Raw genomic sequence first — 19,126 nt, 5'->3', positions numbered from 1 at the left:
TTATTTATACACACACAAATAAGAGATATTTGAAATCATGTTGGAGAATGAATACCACTCAAAATAATGTAGAGACATCTTTGTCATTTAAACAAGTTCTTTCTATTAATAAAGAACTCCCTTCTTTAAGACTTTCTAGATTTCTCGGATGTAAAATACGGTAAAAAACAAGGATAAAATACTACAAAATTAATCGTTACACAGCACAAGTAAGACGATGTATATTTTTATTCGTTCAATTCAAATTCCTCCAAAAATTTTATTTATTTATTTAATATTTTATATTTTAAATTTCCCCCCCCTTTTTTTTCTCTCTCTCTCTCTCTCTTTTTTTTTATTTTATCTCTTAACTTACTTAACTTGGATAATATTTCACACACCTATGGATAAAACTTTAAGTGATTATGATAAAAACCTTGAAGAGTTAGAACGTCAACGAGAAAAACTCGAGATTGTTATGCAAATGATGGGTCAAGAATGGGAAGAAAGGTACCTTATTTTATCATAATAAAGCTATAAACTAACATAACATGAATTATAGTGGTCCGGGTATCGGTTGGCTAGGTCAGTTAGATCTTCCAGTTGTAAATGCTGAACTTGAAGGATCTTCCTCAATGTCACCATCAAATTCAACTACCATTACTGAGACAACATTGAGTGAATTAACAAACGATATAATTCCTGAATCGACCATCTTGAATAGATCATCATCATCATCAGTTGCCAAGACGATAACAACAACCGAGACAACAACATCCGAGATATTAACATTAACTCATGAGCCCTTATTTGCTAATATTTTATCACAAACTGGGCCATCACCGGAATATCTTCAATCTTTATTAAATGTGAATGAAGCTCTGCTGGCTCAGAGCCTTGCAAATAACCCTAACCCATCAACACCTTTATTAACGCCAGTTGAAGATCAATTGAATGATATTTTAATTGAAACTTCCTCATCAGCCAAATTAACTTCACCACTTATAACACCTAAAGAAGACAATGAAGTATCTAATGATGATGGTATCTTGTTAAATAATCCATCTTACGACTACATGGGTAATATGAATCCTGAATCCGAGAAGATTATTTCCCCACTTACAGATACATCAAACAAATCATTCCAATCGACAAAAAAAAGCAGTAAAAATACATTCCCATTTTAGCAACATTGTTTACCCTATATATACATACATACAAGTATATATATGTATATATACTTGAACCAAAAAAAAGAACATGTTTATTTAATACTTGGCAAGATTCAAACCAAAAAAAAGAAAAAAGAAGAAGAAAAAAAGACATATTTACATATACAATTATGTTTCTATGTGTACATATATTGAATCATATACAATTCCCCCCCCTTTTTTTTTCTTGTTATTATTATTTAACTTACGCATCAGTAGTTCTTTAAAATAATAATAATAATATCTATTATACGCATTTGGCATTTAAAATATATAAATAATAATAGTATTAATAATTATCATAATAAATACCACAATAAATTGTATTCTCTACACTTTATTTAAAAAAAATTTTTTTTTTCTACACGATTATTAAACGCGTGATTTAAGGTACAAAGTTTTAAAAATGATGACTTATCATAAAGCAGCTTAATTTTTGATTGGTACTTGACTTATAGAATATTTCTATTCTTCTAACCTTTTGAGAATAGGAAGACTTTTTTTTTTTTCCTCGATTATTATCGTCGATCTTTATCAAAGAAAAAAAAATTACTCCGCTGTCATTTTCGGGAAAGAATGAAGAGTCCATAAAGGTCTGGTCTAGTCTGATTTATGGGGGTAGAGTGCTATTTTTTTTTTTTTTTTTTTAAATAGGTTGAACAAAACTAAACTATTTTTAATAATAAATTGATCTTTTTACTAAAAAAAAATTCTTTTTAATGCAGTCAATTTGTTCTATAAGATTCTTTTTTCTTTTTTTTTTTTTAAATATAGCGATAAATTGCATAGTTAGACTGTTAAATAAAAAACAAGAGTGAAGGAGGATGATGATGATCACTCATAAACATTATTAATATATCGAGAAATAGTTTACCATTACTTCTAACCTAAAATAGATGAATAGAGTAAATAATACATGCATCCTTTTAAATGACTTTACTGTCTTCATTTACTTTTATGGGGTTTTACAGTAAATAGTTGATACAACTGCTTTAATAATAAAAAGAAAAATAGACAAAAAAAAAAAAAAAAGGTCTACAAAAAAAGTATATATATTTCTATGATAGTTTTTTTTAATCATGTGTGTTGGGGGAAGGAAAAGAAAACAGGACTTTATGGAGTAAATAGAAATATACTATTATTATTCACTCGAAAATGGAAATACTCAGGGTATATTTTAGACTTTGCTTTAAAAGTATCCCCCTACCGAGGTTTTGGTTACTATCATAGATTTAGTATTATTATTATTATTTTTTTTTCCTTGTAATACATAGAAAAAATGTGTTACATGTGATTTTTTTTAAGGCGATATTTCATACATTTTCCCGATTACACAATAATAAATAACAATATGCTAAATACAACAATTTAATAATCATGTGAGTTCTAGAAAGAAAGAAAAAAAAAACTTTATTATAATAAGAACTACTAGTTTTTTCTTATGTTAAAGAAACGGGAATCTGCCTTTTTTTTTATTATTTTATTTATTTATTTATTTATTTCATCAAGTTCAATCAGAAACAGGTTATCTACAATCACACATGGATTTTAATAGGTTGGGATGATCTAACAATCGTTGGTAAGCCCTCTTAGCTGCCTGTTTTCTTGCTTCACGAGTATTAAATCCTGCTCCACTAGCAAAAGAAATAGTATGAATAAAAATGACACATTTTTGTAAAGTAGGACCGATGATAGGTGTAGTTATATTTCTATACGTGTAAACGAATAAATAAATAAATAAATAAATAGAGTCTCCTGTATCTATTATGTTATAGAATACTTTACTTTATTTCACATTTCATACAACCATATTCTTGTATGTACTCTTTGAATTGACTTAAAGGATGAACTTGAATAGTCTCTGGAGAGATGTGTTGATCTAATAAAGGTTTTAACCATCTTTCAAATAACTCTTCTACTTTTTTCAAGTCAAATCCACTATCAACATAGACAGCGCCTATTAAGCTCTCTATCACATCCGATAACACCTTGGGTGGGTTGGAATGAAGCCAGAATTCGCCACTGCCACCGTGGATGTTTTCGGTTAAAGTCATTTCAAAATTTTGAATCGCTGTAATAAGTCGAGATGAGAAGTGTCGAATATGATGTTGTAACCTTAATTGTATACAAAGTGTACTTAATATTTCATTGTTTACACACGATTTTCGAAGATTATGAAGCTTGTTGGGCGTTGCTGCCGGGTATTTCTTAAAAAGGTATCGAGTCACACATAAATCAAGCACTGCATCACCCAAGAATTCTAACCGTTGGTAACAGGGCACGCTTGAGGTGATTATGCTGGCATGTGTCAATGCTTCAACAATGAGGGATTCATCTGTAAATGAGTAACCGATAATATGAGAGACTCGTTCGATATCTACTTCTCTTAAAGATGGATTATATAAAGACTGTATATCATATTCCTTTCTTCGATCTGTATACGTTGTCAAAAAATCCTTCCAATCTACAATAGGATCTAATGGTATCAAAAGCTGACGAGCTGTATAGAGTACCTCCTGAATATCATAATTGTTGGAACTTACATAAGCAGCTCCTAAAGTGGACTCAATTACATCTGCTAGTGTCTTCTCTGAAAGCTTATGGAAATGAAGTGTCTTGACTATTTCTGGACTATCTGTAGGGCTAACAAATTGAAACGGTCTCCACATTCGATAAGCTATATTTTGACTATGGATGTAATGATATAACTTCAATTGTATGGCTAATTTAAAAAGTGTCTTATTGCTAACCATCCTTGTCCGAATTTCACTTAATTCATCTTCTCTACTTGAAGGATACTGTACAAATGTTTTTGTAGAAGCGATAAATTTAAGTACAGAGTCTATTATATTCATTGAGATAGAGTTTTTTTTTTTTTTTTTTTTGTTGTACATCTTTATACACACACACACACATTATATATATATATATATATATATTACCTCCAAGGAATTCTAACCGTTGGTAATCTTTACTAGCATGTGATGATGTGGTTGTGAAAGCTTCAAATATCAATTCTATATTAATTTTATTTGAAAGGCATAAGCTTTCTTTAGCATCATAGAAAAGTAAAGTTGCATCTAATTGTGAAATAACACTTGGTATTATTCTTGATGCTTGGTATACACTAGCACTGACAGGATAGAGTTGGCATATTTCAGGAGCCAGCCAAATAGTACCTGATTCTTCTTTCTTTAGCTGTTCCTCCTTGTGATCATCATTCATTTTTTTAACCAAGGAAAATAATTTGCTTTTTTTCGCTCTTTCAACACATAATAAAGGTTGATTCATATCCGAAATAACAGTCTTTGTGGTCATAGTAGAATGGGGCTGATTTTGATAATACTCGAGATAAGTTTCATAACTATCTTCAGAGCATTGAGTCTCATTCAGTTCAGAATCATTGGGGTTTACACAGATCTTTGATAATGGATTCATGTCAGTATGAATCCCTTTTACAAAATAATGATGCCGATTGTTAGAATCAATCACAATGGCATCATCATAGTTCGTCTCTAGATGAGTGAAAGAAAGGTACTGTCTTCCATCATGATTAATTGTCTTTTCGATTTCTTTCCAATCAATATTATCTTGTAATAAGCTTGATGATTGATTTATGTTTTTATATAGAGGTGCCAAAAAGTAGGCAATGTCTTCAGTGCAGGAAAATTCTTTGTTAGTGACGGATTTTACAAATAAAAAAAGATAGTTTTTTAAGATTTCAATGTGTTCATTAGAGTCAAAGACGAAAGACTGGGGTTGACTTTTAATAGAGACCTTAAACTGGACATTATTATTGTACAATACGATGTCTGGGATAAAAGGTAAAGGCTTTCTTGTAATCAAACACATGGGTCTAACGCTGATACCGTCTAGATCTTGTAAAGTATTAAAGTCTATTAAGGATATCCAAAATTTTTCTGAATTATGATCTGAACCCGTGTCGGTAAACCAAAAGGTTGGATGTCTTTTCTCGTAAAATGCTTCTTGATTTTGTTTTTCTAGTAATCTATCATCCGTCGTCGTCGTCGTCACCATCATCATCTCGTAATCTTCATTTCTTTCTTCTATTATCTTTCTTTTTTTAAAGGTCTTTGATTTGGGTACCAGATTGTCATCAATTTCACCAGAGAGATGAAGTGCAATACATACCTCTAAGGACACTTTTGCTTTAGCTTCATCTCGAGATATATCTATACAGCTATAATGTGTCTTAAAATTAGCATTGATAGGAAGAGTTAATACGCATTCCACCTGCGATTGATTAAGTGAGATAAACTTGTAAATAGGCTTCAAGTTACAAAAAATGTCAGACGGTAAGGAATCACAATATTGGTATATCAAGGAAATTGCATTTGATATCGTCAAGAGTGCACCTGTGCTAGGGACTCGGTAAGCATCAGCCAAATATGTTTTATTCATCTCTTCTTTGATTTTTTTTGGAAGGTCTTCATCTAAATCAAATTGGAGGGCAAGGTTTCTATTCGCTGGTAAAGATAAACAAAATTCCTTCATTTGATTTTCAGCTACTGTAGTCCTTTGAAATAAATTTATTTCTTTCGGATCAAGCTGGTTGACTAACATGATATACTTTGAATTCATCTTTCTTGCACGTCCCCTTGACTGAATATATGCAATTAAAGTCGTGAACATATCAAATCTTTCGATACCCATTTTTTTTTTTAAATTAGTATATGATAAAGTTCTAAAATATATGATTGTCATTATTATTATTATTATTACCTAATAACATAATTACATGATTGAATATCAAGACCTTCTTCTGCTATATTTGTTGCTATTAGCAGGTTTATTTCACCCCTTTTGAATTTTGCAATTATTCTGTTTTGTTCAGTGTATTTTTGTCCCAATTCCTTTATACTATCCGAGCCATGACCAATTAATATATCACTTTGAATACTATCTTTAAACTCGATAAAATGCTCGATAAGTAATTTAATAGACATCGCTGTGTAACGACGTTCAACAAATATAATGCCAAAAAACCCTTCATGATCTTGTTGAGAGACTATACGTCTTAAACATTCAATTAAAGCCTTTGCCTTTGGTGTAAAGAGACACGCATCATTGATATCAGGTTGACAAACGATATTTTGATCCTGTTGGAGGCAGATGGAATAAGCCTCCTCCAATGCATCCCTATCTTTTTTACTAAATTGGCAACCACTAGTATAACGATTAGCGCTTGTAGGAATGACAAAATCATTGCGGCGTATACAGTCATATAGTAACACTTTCCATAATCTATCAGAACACCAAGGACCTAAATAATCTGAAATATAGTCACTCATATTCAATAAATAGTTAAATCCGTGAATATACTCTATTTTATTCATAATAAGTGTAGTTAATTGTGAACGTTGTTTATAACGAAACGGAAAATAATATTGAGACATATCGTATTCTATATATTTTTGTTTCGAGTATAGCCTATATGAAGAAGATGCGTCACGAATAGGCATCATGGAATAATAAACAATAGATTCCAATGGTTTGTTGGCAGCAAGTTGTAGACTAGGTGTATTTATTGCAGTATAGACCTTACAATTAAGATTTGTTTCCAGGATACTATATATACAATGAATGAAAAAAATAAATAAACACATACATAAGCCATAACACACTATTTATCTATTTACATGATGCTATTAAAAATTTTCTTTGATGAGGAGCATATAGGTGAAGCTGTCATACTAAAAATTTTAGGTTTTAAACGCCATTGGTGATAAAATTCATACATAATAAGATTGAATGGATGGCCTTTCACTGCATGATGACATTCATCAAATATCATCAAGTTAACCTAGATATATGAAAAAAAATATGAATATATTTTATGTATAATAATAATAATAATAATAATAATAATGAAAAAAAAAGTATACTTCATCTAATGTAAGAAAACTTCTACGCAAGACATCCAAATAAATCTGAGCAGTTAAAATACAAATATCATTATTCTCGAAAATTTCTCTCCACATTTCTTTATCCCAAGAGTCTACATTCATTTCACCACACAGCTCTTTTATATTAGCATCGCAATTTGCTTTAATCACACCACCTTGTTGGAAAACTAATGGAACACGATCAACAATGAAAAATGTAATTTTTTTCTACAAAAAAAAAGAAAAGAAAAAGAAAAAGAAAAAAAAAGGTGTAAGCATCTATGTTTGCGTTTGCGTTTGCTCTTTTTACTTTATAATCCTTGTTTTCACACTGTTTTTCATTTTCAATGGATAACATGTGCTTAATGAGCATAACAGAAATCAAAGTTTTTCCCGCTCCTGTATCTAAAACAGCAATAACATTTTCGACGATAGCTTTTTTGAATATTTCATATTGATAATCTCGAGGATTATTCAAGTTGGATTGTTGAGAAGCCTCAGTCTTTGTGGCAGCAGTCAAATACTTTTCTCTTGTTTTACTATTTTCGAGATTTAAAAGAGCTACCTGTTCTAGTTTTAAATCTTTGAATTCAGGATCAAGATAAATATCAGCCATTTTTAACAACGAAAAAAAAAAAGAAAGGAAGAAAGAACAAACAGGCAACTTTTTTTTTCTTTTTATATATACATGTATATATATATATATATTAAGTCCTTCTTCTGACGTACAATTAGTCTAACAAAGAACATTTAATCAATTGTGTGTATGATGATAAATTATTATATTTCTCGATTGAGAGTTGCTAAAAAAGAAAGGAAAAAAAATAGGCCAATAAAATCTATAGGATAACAGCTTAAAATTAAAAAATTAAATAAAATAAGCTCCTTTTAGCAAAAGCACTTTATAATGTCTGATAATGGATTCAATATCACATATATAAAAACGAATATCTAATTCGGTAAATTGAAGTTACTGAACATGCTATAATATCTATATCATGTCAAAAGTAAATAAGTCTATTTCAACTTTTTTATTATTCTATTTAACAGTTTTAGTAGAGGGGGGAGGGCAGTAATAGGCATATTTTGAGAAATTAATAATTAAATCTTTTCGACAATATCCGTTTCAATGTTACGTGTATGAATACAAATATATATATTTTTTGGGGGGAAGAGTTAGTTATTCAGTTTAAATACAGCCAACAAAAGCGTCAGATTATTTTCTCCCCCACATCAATCTGTTTTACATTCTTGACTCATTGGTGGGACTTTTTTTATGACAGATTTAGCGGAAATGGAAAAAAAATCAGTGATTAAGATGCAGAACTTCTTTCTTTTTTTTTTTTTTTTTTTCTTTATATTATTTCTATTTTTTTTTTAATATTATTATTACATTCTATTTTTATTTTTTATTTTTATTTTTTTATTGAACAGTAAAACTCATTTTATAAATTATGTTGGTACTTCCTGGCACTTCTGCTCTTTCACCTTCCAAGAGCACTAGTGTTTTGAAAGCTATTCAAAAGACGATCCCTTTAGCTATTTCTATTTCCGCTATATATGTTCATTTTGTACAAGCTCGTCCAGGACAACAGGATAGTTTAGATGTTTCATCTGAACGAGGACAGATTTTACGTAACTTATTGACATATGGTTATTATCCTTTAGATAATAAAGAAAGAGATGCAATTATTTCCTTCTTGGATACAAATATGGCGACACATAGTTCAGTTGTGCTTGTTTTGCCTCGTGCTGGTACTATCTCCCCTTGGTCATCAAAGGCAACTAATATAGCTCATCTCTGTAACCTTTATGATCATGTTGAACGTATTGAACGAGGAATTGCTTATCGTATCACTAAACAAGACGGTACACTTCTTTCTTCTGAAGAATTATCTTCTATCATGGATTTGATTCATGATCGTATGACACAAACCATCTCCTTATCTATACCTGAATCCGAAAGCATCTTCCATCATGGTACTCCCGCTCCATTAACTGTTGTCGATTTGATGTCTCAAACGAATGATGCTCGACAAACACTTGTTCATGCCAATAAGGAATTGGGCTTGGCCTTAGCTGAAGATGAAATTGATTATTTGATTGATGCCTTTGTAGGTAAGGACGGTAAATCGGGACTTCAACGTAATCCTACAGACGTCGAGCTCTTTATGTTTGCTCAAGTCAACTCAGAACATTGTCGTCATAAGATCTTTGGTGCTGATTGGACCATTGATGGTGAATTGAAACCACATTCACTTTTCGCCATGATTAAAAATACACACAAGGTTCATCCAGATGCTACTTTGTCTGCTTATTCTGATAATGCGGCAGTTCTCAAGGGCTTTAGAGCTACTCGTTTTGCACCTAATGGTTCTCATGTATATGAGCCATTACAAGAAGATGTTCATTATCTTGCAAAGGTATATATATATATTTATATTTATAGAGAGAGAGAGGGAGGGAGAGAGAGGGAGGGAGAGAGAGGGAGGGAGGGAGGAGGGAGGGAAAGATAAGAAAGGAAAAAAAAAATAAAAGAAGCTTGTATCAAATATAATTAATAATTTTTTTTTTAATGGTAGGTTGAAACTCATAATCATCCTACTGCTGTATCACCATTTCCTGGTGCATCTACTGGTTCAGGTGGTGAAATTCGTGATGAAGGTGCAGTAGGTCAAGGATCAAAACCTAAAGCTGGTCTCGTTGGCTTTACTGTTTCCAATTTATTAATCCCTGATAACATTCAACCTTGGGAAACAGATTTTGGTAAACCTAGTCACGTTGCTTCTGCTTATGATATCATGATGGAAGCTCCTCTTGGTGGTGCTGCGTTTAATAATGAATTTGGTCGTCCTGCATTAACAGGTTATTTCCGTACATTTGCTGAAACCGTACCCGTTACAGAGACTACCTCTGAAGTACGTGGCTATCATAAACCTATCATGATTGCAGGTGGTGTTGGTACTATTCGTCCTACACATGTTCATAAGAGGCCTATTGCTCCTGGATCTCATCTCGTCGTCTTAGGTGGTCCCGGTATGTTGATCGGTTTAGGAGGTGGAGCAGCCTCCTCTATGGCATCCGGTCAATCAAGTGCTGATTTAGACTTTGCTTCTGTACAACGTGAGAATCCTGAAATGCAACGCCGAGCACAAGAGGTCATTGATGCCTGTAATGCTCTAGGTGAAGATACCCCTATTGAATCTATTCATGATGTAGGTGCCGGTGGCCTCTCAAATGCTTTACCTGAAATTGTTCATGACAGTGATTTAGGTGCTGAAATTGATTTGCGTAAGATTCCCTGTGATGATGCCTCGATGTCCCCCATGGCTATCTGGTGTAATGAATCGCAAGAACGTTATGTATTGGCCATTGCTCCCAACAAGTTGAGCCAATTTGAAGCATTCTGCGCTCGTGAACGATGTCCCTATGCCGTTGTAGGCACAGCCACTGTTGAGAAACGCCTTATTGTACGAGATAGTCTGTTGAATAACGTACCTATTGATTTACCTATGCCAGTTCTTTTTGGTAAACCCCCAAAGATGTCTCGTAAGACAACCTCTGAACGTCCCTTCCGTAGACCCTTCGATACAACTCTCAGGACTTACCTCCCTGGTCAACATAATGTCCTTGCTGAAGCTGCTTCACGTATCCTTCATTTACCTTCTGTTGCCTCCAAGTCCTTTTTGGTGACAATCGGGGATCGTTCAATTACAGCCATGGTAGCCCGAGACCAGTTTGTAGGCCCCTGGCAGGTCCCTGTTGCAGACGTGGCTGTAACTACGACATCATTAGGCTTTGATATTGTAACAGGTGAGGCCATGGCAATGGGTGAACGCACACCTATCGCTCTCGTTTCTCACGCTGCTTCAGCACGTATGGCTGTTGGTGAAGCTCTCACTAATCTTGCAGCTGCTTATGTGAGTGATATCAAGGATGTGATTATGTCTGCTAATTGGATGTCAGCCGCTGATCATACAGGTGAAGGTGCTGGTCTTTATGAAGCCGTGCAAGCTATTGGTCTTGACCTTTGTCCCAAATTAGGAATTGCTATCCCTGTTGGTAAAGATTCAATGTCGATGAAGATGAAATGGCAAGAGGCAGGTGAATTCAAGGAGGTCACAGCCCCACTTTCCTTGATTATCACTGCTTATGGTCCTGTTGTTAATACCCATCATACCTGGACCCCTCAGTTGTTGAATAAGCCTAAAACTGAACTTATCTTTATTGATTTGGCTCATGGCAAACAACGTATGGGTGGTTCCGCTCTTGCTCAAGTCTTTAAGGAAATTGGTAACGAAGCACCTGATGTAGAAGATGCTGATCTACTAAAGAACTTCTTCAATGGTATGCAAAAGTTAAAGGAAACAACAAGTAATGATGTTGAACCTCTTGTGTTGGCCTATCATGATCGATCAGACGGTGGGTTGTTTACTACTGTGGTTGAAATGTGTTTTGCTGGTCACGTAGGTGTAGATATTGAATTGGACAACATTGTGAATGATGATGATGATGATAGAGATGTTGTTCGTGCACTTTTTAATGAAGAATTAGGTGCGGTTGTTCAAATCAAATCAAATCGCTATGAAGAATTTGTAAATGTGATGAAGGAAGCAGGTGTCCCTGTAAAGGCTTTGCACAAGATAGGTACTGTTACAGAACATACCGATAAAGATAATATCAATATTCTACTTGGTGAAGAAACAATTTACAGTGCCTCTCGCATTGATCTCTACCGAGCCTGGTCCAAGACTTCTTATTTGATGCAAGCTGCTCGTGATAATGCTTCCTGTGCTCAACAAGAATATGATGCTGTTCTTGATCCTCATGATCCTGGTCTCCAATATCAATTAACATTTGATCCTGCTGAAGAATTAGCTCTCACCTCTTGCAACAACACTAGAGGTCGCCCTCGTGTAGCTATCTTACGTGATCAAGGTGTAAACGGGCAGATTGAAATGGCCTTTGCCTTCCATTTAGCTGGATTTGAAGCAGTAGATGTCCACATGACTGACATTATCTCTGGTAAAGTGAGTTTGAAGGGCTTTGTGGGTATTGCAGCTTGTGGTGGTTTCTCGTATGGTGATGTCCTTGGCGCAGGATCTGGTTGGGCTCGTACCATTTTATTGAATGAACATGCACGTGCTGAATTTGCTGAATTCTTTAGTCGAGAGAATACCTTTTCATTAGGCGTCTGTAATGGATGTCAATTCTTGAGTCAATTGGCTGAACTTATTCCTGGAGCAGGAAACTGGCCTCGTTTCGCTCGTAACGAATCTGAACAATTTGAGGGTCGTACATCGCTCTTGAAGATTCAAAAGGAAACCAACTGTTTATTCTTTAAAGGGATGGAGGGTTCTATTTTACCTATCGCTGTTGCACATGGTGAAGGTAAAGCTACTTTCAAGTCTGACGCTCAATTCAAACAATTTGAGTCACAAGGTCTTATTGCTGCATCTTATGTGGACCACTATGGTAATGTTACTCAAAAATATCCTTTCAATCCAAATGGATCTCCACAAGGTATTGCTGGTGCCACCTCCCCTGATGGTCGTGTCTTGATCATGATGCCTCACCCTGAACGTGTTGTATTAAAAGAAAGTAATTCATGGTATCCATCAAATCAGAACTGGGGTCAAGCAGGTCCTTGGTTAAGAATGTTCTGTAATGCACGCCAATGGGTTGGTGATAACTATTAAATAGTATGTACATTTTCGCTTTTATATATATCGATAGATAGATAGATAGATAGATAAACAGATGGCATTTTATTCATTTTATATATTTATAAATATTTATATATCTATTCTTATTATTCATCCTTCTATTAATAAATTATGTAATATAAATATCTTATTCATTGTTGTCTATAATAGCTTTATTATACATTATACCACCCCCCAGCATTAAGTTTGAAAATTTACTGCTACTATAATTTTTTTTTTCTCTTTTTGTTGTGTGTGTGTGTTTGTGTTTTTTTTTTTTTTCAATAATGTTTAAATTACGAACGACAGGGATTGTATTAAGTAGACAATTTGCACTTCACCAACAAAGATTAGTAAGCAAACGATTCTTTACAAACACACAAGGCTATGATGCACTTGTCTTGGGCGCATATACAAGTAAAGATGGAATTGCTCGTTTGACAGCTACACAAGACATTTCTCAACAAACCAAGCATCTCATTGAAGACCAACTTAAACTCTCTAATTTTAAAAAAGCGGGCGATGTTCGAACACTTTACAATGTTGGTGGTATTAAACAAGTAGCAGTTGTTTCTGTCGGATCTCAGACAAATACTAGAGATGAAAAAGAAGCTGCTCGTCGTGCTGTAAGCTCAAATTGTTATTCAATATTTATCTTAAAAAAAAAATAATGTATATGTATATTTATATTGGGGGAATAATAGACTGCACTCGGTTTACATGCTTTAAAGCCTCAGGGTGCCAAACATATTGGTGTTGATATTTCCCTAAGTGCGCATGGAGCAGGAGAAGGCTCTGTATTAGGACAGTTCTCATTCAATAAATTAAAATCTAAAAAAGAAGATCAAGTGGACATGATAGTAGGCCCCTTTTCGAAACAGACTCAGTCTTCCGAGGACCACTTGAGTTGGGAAACTGGCCGAATCTATGGTGCTTCTCAAAATGTAGCTCGTATGTTAATGACAACACCTGCTAATTTAATGACACCAAAATTATTTTCAGAAGAAGTTGCTTATTTATTGGCAGGTTTGGAAAATGTTGAAGTACTTGTGAGAGATGAAGAATGGGTTGCTAGACAAAAGATGAACGCATTCTTATCTGTTGCTAAAGGAAGGTAAAAAAAAAAATAAGATAGGGATAATATAAAATTTGTTTTGCTAATAATATATAGTCTTGAGCCTTTGAGATTTTTAGAAATTCATTATAAGGGAGGCAAAAAAGATGAAAAACCTCATGGTTTTGTAGGCAAGGGTATTACTTTTGATGCGTAAGTATACCTCTGGTCTATACATGATAAGTATCATTAATGCTGGTATTATAGTGGTGGTATTTCATTAAAGCCTTCTAACAATATGGCCTTAATGAAAGGAGACATGGGAGGTGCTGCTACTGTAGTAGGAGCTCTTTATGGTATTTGCAAGCTACAATTACCAATTAATATAGTTGCTGCTATTCCATTATGTGAAAATTTACCTTCAGGTACAGCTACTAAGCCAGGTGATGTTATAAAAGCCATGAATGGAAAATCGATTGAAATTATTGATACAGATGCTGAAGGAAGATTAGTTTTGGTAACGAATACACACACATATATATTTATATATATTAATTTGTTATTTTTAGGCCGATGCATTATATTATCTTAGTTCTAAATATTCACCTAAATCTCTGATTGATCTTGCTACTTTAACAGGCGCTATTGATGTTGCCCTGGGTGATGTTTATGCTGGTGTATTTACTAATTCAGATAAACTTTGGCACAGTCTAGAGAAAGCAGGAAGAGCAACTGCAGATCCTTTTTGGAGAATGCCCCTTAGTGACGGTTATTTGAAAGAAATGCAAGAATCAACTGTGGCAGACCTGAATAACCTTGGTAAAGGTAGATCAGGTGGTGCATGTTCTGCTGCTGCCTTTTTAAAGGAATTTGTTAGTGAAGAAAATAATTCAACTCCATGGGCACATATTGATATTGCTGGTGTTATGGATAGTCAAAGCACTGATGGATATCATATTAAGGGAATGAGTGGTAAGGTGTATTATCTTACGTAATCAATGTTCATTCTATTAATCTCACGATATATAGGTCGCCCCACAAGATCTTTAATTGAATATATTCATAATTTATCCTGACTAAAATAACTTAGATTTTAAGTCACGTGTTGTATGACCTTTGTATATAAATATATATATAAGGAAGGGGGATGAACACTATAATAATAAATAATTCTGCAAAACTTTAAAGGAGAAAATAAATATTACTTTTTTTTTCTCTTCTTTATATCATAAAGAAAAAGAAATAGTATTTCATTTAAGAATGCTGTCTATTACATTTGATTTAGCTAAATATCCGACGATTGATACAATAAAATTACTCGCATCTTTACTTGAACGAATGACTATAGCTAATGATATTTTAAATAAACAGCAATGTCGCTCCTTACAGCCTATTTATACCCGTTTTCACGCTAGATTAGTACCTTCTATTGATATTCATTCTTATTTAAGTAGAATACTAAAATATTGTCCATGTGCAAATGAATGTTTTTTAAGCCTATTGGTTTATTTTGATCGCATGTCAAAGAATTCCCTGGCCATTACTGGGAAACCATTTATGATTGATTCCTTTAATATTCATCGACTGATTATTGCTGGAGTTATGGTTGCCTCGAAATTCTTTAGTGACGTGTTTTATACCAATACAAGATATGCTAAAGTATGTATAAAATCAGAATAATGATGATGACAACTCATTTTTTTTTTTCTTATTGTTTCTTGCTGTTTACAGGTGGGCGGATTGTCAGTAGCAGAATTAAATAATCTTGAATTAGAATTTCTTAAATTAAATAGCTACAACTTAACTGTACCTGTTAGTGAATTACAAAAATATGGTGACCAGTTGCTTAAAGTTGGTTATATGACACAAAAGATGAGAAAGCCTGCTTCATTTCGACATCAGCGATCAAGTTCATTTGATCAAGCAAGGATTGATGTAGATAAAATATGTGATTCTACTCAGCGCATGTCTCTTGATCAGCCCTACCAGCAGCAATATTACTATCAACAACAAAAAAGCAATGATCATCAGCAGCAAGTACGACGTATGACGAGTACAAATAGTTTAAAAGAATATCAACAGTATTATGGGCAACCAAAGCATTCTCGTTCAAGCATAAATTTACACCAAGGATATTGGAAACCAAACTATAACAGCTCAATTCAGAAGCAATCAAGACAACATACAGAAGATAAAGAGGACTACGGACTATCGTCTTCTATTTATGCACCACCTTTTATACCTAGTAATAGTAGCAATAATATGTATTATTATTCAGCTTCTTTAGGTGGTATACCAACTCCTCCTCCATCTTCTTCTCCTATATATTATCAAGCATCTACTCTTCCTTCCTCCACATACATGAACTTATAATGCAAAAAGGAACAAAAAAAAATTATTGTTATTATTATATACTTATACATACATACTACAGCTGACAAATTACATACTCACATACAATATGTATGAAATTTATTATATTTATTCATATTTACCACATATATATATACTATAGCATCCTAATCATATATTAAATAATTTATATTTACTGTATATTAAATTTTGTGATACCTGTTAAATATAAGAGTGATAAAAACGAAAAATATACTATTATCACGATCTGATATACATGTAATATATATGTAATATGCGTATATGTATTATTTTAGAGAATAAGAAGATGATTTTATAACAAATACATCATACTATATAAGCAAACAGAGAGAAAAGAAAGAGGCTTTGTGTAAAATTAATAAGTAATATTTAATGCTACACAAAAAGTAAAAATCCAGTTTTCTTGTTATAATTACCTTGTTAAAAGTATAGACTCATTTTTTTTTCTTTCTTTCTTTCTTTTCCTTTTTCTCCTCTTCCTTATATGTGTATAGACCATTTATAATTTTAAGGATGTCACCTCGACCTCGAAAGAATCAAATAACATATTTTAACATTATGGTAGTAGGCTTTTCTGGTGTAGGGAAAACATCATTTATACGAACTTTACTCGAAACTCTTTCACTTGAACAACAACTAGAAGACGAGATAGTATCGACAAAAAATATGAAACGTCGTGATTCATTTATGAGCGAAAATTCCTCTATTATCTTTCATGAACAGCCACAGGGACCAATTGAAAAGACTTTACAGCCTTATACTATTTCTAAAGAAATTATAAACATAGATGCTATTCATCATAAAAAAGAACGTATCATGTTAACTCTTATCGATACACCTGGTTTTAGTGCCGAATATTTAGTAGATAAACAACTTCATGATATCATTAAATATATTGAACATCAGTTTGATTTGACTTTGGCAGAGGTACATGTTAATTTTTTTTTTTTTTTTTTTTTGTCAAACATTATTTATTACTTATATTTTTGTCACACTATAGGAGTCTAAAGTAAAACGTAATCCAAAGGCAGTAGATACTCAAGTTCACTGCTGTCTTTATTTTATCGATCCAAAAAAGACAGAATTAAATGAATATGACATTCGTATTCTAAGAAAACTTTCAAAGCGTGTGAACATAATTCCTGTTATTGGTAAAGCGGATAATTTAACTCTAGCGCAACGAAATCGATTAAAGCCTTCGATAATGAGAGATATCTATACAACTCATAAAATCCCTATTTATGGTATGCCTGAAGAAGAAGAAGATGACGACTACGACAACGACAACGACAACGAACTAAACAAAAAAGTAAAGACAAATGAACGAGAAACATCTCTAGATCAATTTCTTTCTGGATTCAATTATGAAAAAGAGGATAACGAGACAAAATCAATATTGGATTATCTTCGTATTGTTCCGTTTACATTTATTGCCTATGAAGATGATCCAGAGACAGGCAACCCTATCGATACCCATAATCCTCAGATTAAACTAGGTCGTGATTTTGGATGGGGCATTATTGATTGTTTAAATGATAAATTTAGTGACTTTATTAAGCTTAAACATATTTTACTATCATCACATAGGCAATATTTACAGTTAGATACTGTAGAAAGATACTATGAACAATATCGTACCGAAAGGCTAATGTATAAAAGAGCCACAAGAATTGGCTTAGCCTCTGCTGCTACTTCTCCTCATTAAAATAAAGCATATAATACATACTGATAGAATAGCATTTATATCCCTTTTTTTTTTATTCTTCTATACATATATATATATATAAAAATGCATCTACATCAGTATTTTTAAAACTAATATCATCTGTTTTATTTTATCATATCCCCATCTATAAAATTAGTATCATATACAGCTGTTCGTGTTTTGAGTTTGCAATTCTTTGTTTTCTTAAGACACTCCTAAGCGTTTTCTACCTTTTTTTTGTCATATCTTATTTATGTAAAGAGCATAATCTTCAAGCAAAAGTAAATAAAATGTTTTTATCTACAAAACATACATCCATTTACATCTATTATGTTTATTTTGTATTTTCATTACAAAAAAAAAAAGTATGTAGAAGCAAATAAAGAACGCTTATGAATACTTAGATGCATCACATATTTAAAATTAATTTACTTGTTAGGGTGTTTAGACAATAACTAAATAAATAAATAAAGCTTTATAATAGCTTAAGCATTATTAATGCTAACGACTAGTGTCAAAGTACTATATCATGTGTATCAACTATTAATATTATTTTTATTATTAGACTTTAGTTTCGGTTGCTTTTTTTTAATCGATCCTTTGCTATTAGCATCATATCAATTATAGCTGTATATAATTCCCTTTCGCGATTACTATCTTTTATACGTTCTTTGATGATAGGAATAATTTGTTGACGAGAACGCCCATTAACAAAGATAATAAACTTAAACCCATATTGTTTCTCATACTGTTGATTTAGTTTGGCCAGTTCTATATTTATTGTTTTGTCTTCTTTAGTTTGTAAAGTGTCAGTATAACCTTGTTCTCTAAGTGAACAGGCAGATAGATTAGCTTTAGAGGCACCAATACGAGGATGGGCATTTATGACTTCTAGTCTTTCTTCTAGATCAAGCTCATTACTAAGGCATATCTTTTCAGTAGAATTAATAAGTTCAGTATAGGACGTGAAAGGACGAATAGCCAAAAGGCGCTTTGTTAAAGGAGGAGCAGCCTCAAAGAGAATGTTAACAACCTTTATAAACTCTTCAGGAGTTTCTTTGTTCAATTGATTAATAGAAGGAAGAAAATTCATTTTACATTAGAGAGATAAAACTAGAAGATAACAAGAAAATAAAAAATAAAAAATAAAATAAAAATAAAAATAAAAAACT

The 19,126-nt window shown here is 32.7% G+C and overlaps 7 protein-coding genes across 7 annotated transcripts; 5 read left to right on the top strand and 2 right to left on the bottom strand.

Annotated features, from left to right (window-relative positions):
• Positions 1-382: 382 nt before the first annotated feature.
• On the top strand, positions 383-1,166 carry BX663DRAFT_435135 (uncharacterized protein; the record flags this gene model as incomplete). The annotated part of the gene is made up of 3 exons (XM_051523103.1): positions 383-489; positions 542-581; positions 747-1,166. 3 exons carry the CDS (start codon positions 383-385, stop codon positions 1,164-1,166), a joined length of 567 nt encoding a protein of 188 aa, XP_051382616.1.
• A 1,474-nt stretch (positions 1,167-2,640) lies between these two features.
• BX663DRAFT_509905 (uncharacterized protein) lies at positions 2,641-7,741 on the bottom strand. Its single transcript, XM_051527689.1, has 7 exons — positions 7,407-7,741; positions 7,097-7,324; positions 6,851-7,014; positions 5,934-6,779; positions 4,133-5,850; positions 2,976-4,032; positions 2,641-2,899 (listed from the first exon to the last, which is right to left on the bottom strand). Exons 1-7 carry the CDS (start codon positions 7,710-7,712, stop codon positions 2,716-2,718), a joined length of 4,503 nt encoding a protein of 1,500 aa, XP_051382615.1. The 5' UTR covers positions 7,713-7,741; the 3' UTR covers positions 2,641-2,715.
• A 724-nt stretch (positions 7,742-8,465) lies between these two features.
• BX663DRAFT_454680 (phosphoribosylformylglycinamidine synthase) lies at positions 8,466-12,952 on the top strand. The gene is made up of 2 exons (XM_051523824.1): positions 8,466-9,519; positions 9,679-12,952. The coding sequence occupies exons 1-2, from the start codon at positions 8,551-8,553 to the stop codon at positions 12,793-12,795; spliced, it is 4,086 nt and encodes a 1,361-aa protein (XP_051382614.1). The 5' UTR covers positions 8,466-8,550; the 3' UTR covers positions 12,796-12,952.
• A 113-nt stretch (positions 12,953-13,065) lies between these two features.
• On the top strand, positions 13,066-15,047 carry BX663DRAFT_509898 (cytosol aminopeptidase family, catalytic domain-containing protein). The gene is made up of 6 exons (XM_051527688.1): positions 13,066-13,427; positions 13,506-13,915; positions 13,973-14,068; positions 14,123-14,372; positions 14,425-14,827; positions 14,885-15,047. Exons 1-6 carry the CDS (start codon positions 13,089-13,091, stop codon positions 14,929-14,931), a joined length of 1,545 nt encoding a protein of 514 aa, XP_051382613.1. The 5' UTR covers positions 13,066-13,088; the 3' UTR covers positions 14,932-15,047.
• Positions 15,048-16,545, top strand: BX663DRAFT_509895 (cyclin-domain-containing protein). Its single transcript, XM_051527687.1, has 3 exons — positions 15,048-15,514; positions 15,587-16,373; positions 16,426-16,545. Exons 1-2 carry the CDS (start codon positions 15,116-15,118, stop codon positions 16,226-16,228), a joined length of 1,041 nt encoding a protein of 346 aa, XP_051382612.1. The 5' UTR covers positions 15,048-15,115; the 3' UTR covers positions 16,229-16,373; positions 16,426-16,545.
• Positions 16,546-16,721: 176 nt separating this feature from the next.
• Positions 16,722-18,139, top strand: BX663DRAFT_509893 (Septin-type guanine nucleotide-binding (G) domain-containing protein). The gene is made up of 2 exons (XM_051527686.1): positions 16,722-17,176; positions 17,250-18,139. Exons 1-2 carry the CDS (start codon positions 16,763-16,765, stop codon positions 17,952-17,954), a joined length of 1,119 nt encoding a protein of 372 aa, XP_051382611.1. The 5' UTR covers positions 16,722-16,762; the 3' UTR covers positions 17,955-18,139.
• Positions 18,140-18,394: 255 nt separating this feature from the next.
• BX663DRAFT_509891 (Oxo-4-hydroxy-4-carboxy-5-ureidoimidazoline decarboxylase) lies at positions 18,395-19,093 on the bottom strand. The gene has a single exon (XM_051527685.1). The coding sequence runs from the start codon at positions 19,045-19,047 to the stop codon at positions 18,523-18,525; it is 525 nt and encodes a 174-aa protein (XP_051382610.1). The 5' UTR covers positions 19,048-19,093; the 3' UTR covers positions 18,395-18,522.
• Between the last annotated feature and the right edge of the window lie 33 nt (positions 19,094-19,126).

Source organism: Cokeromyces recurvatus, assembly GCF_025118155.1.
Source record: "Cokeromyces recurvatus strain NRRL 2243 chromosome Unknown BX663scaffold_13, whole genome shotgun sequence".
Taxonomy (NCBI): domain Eukaryota; kingdom Fungi; phylum Mucoromycota; class Mucoromycetes; order Mucorales; family Mucoraceae; genus Cokeromyces; species Cokeromyces recurvatus.
Note: the sequence above shows the minus strand (reverse complement) of the source record. Positions and strands in the feature narration are given on the sequence as shown.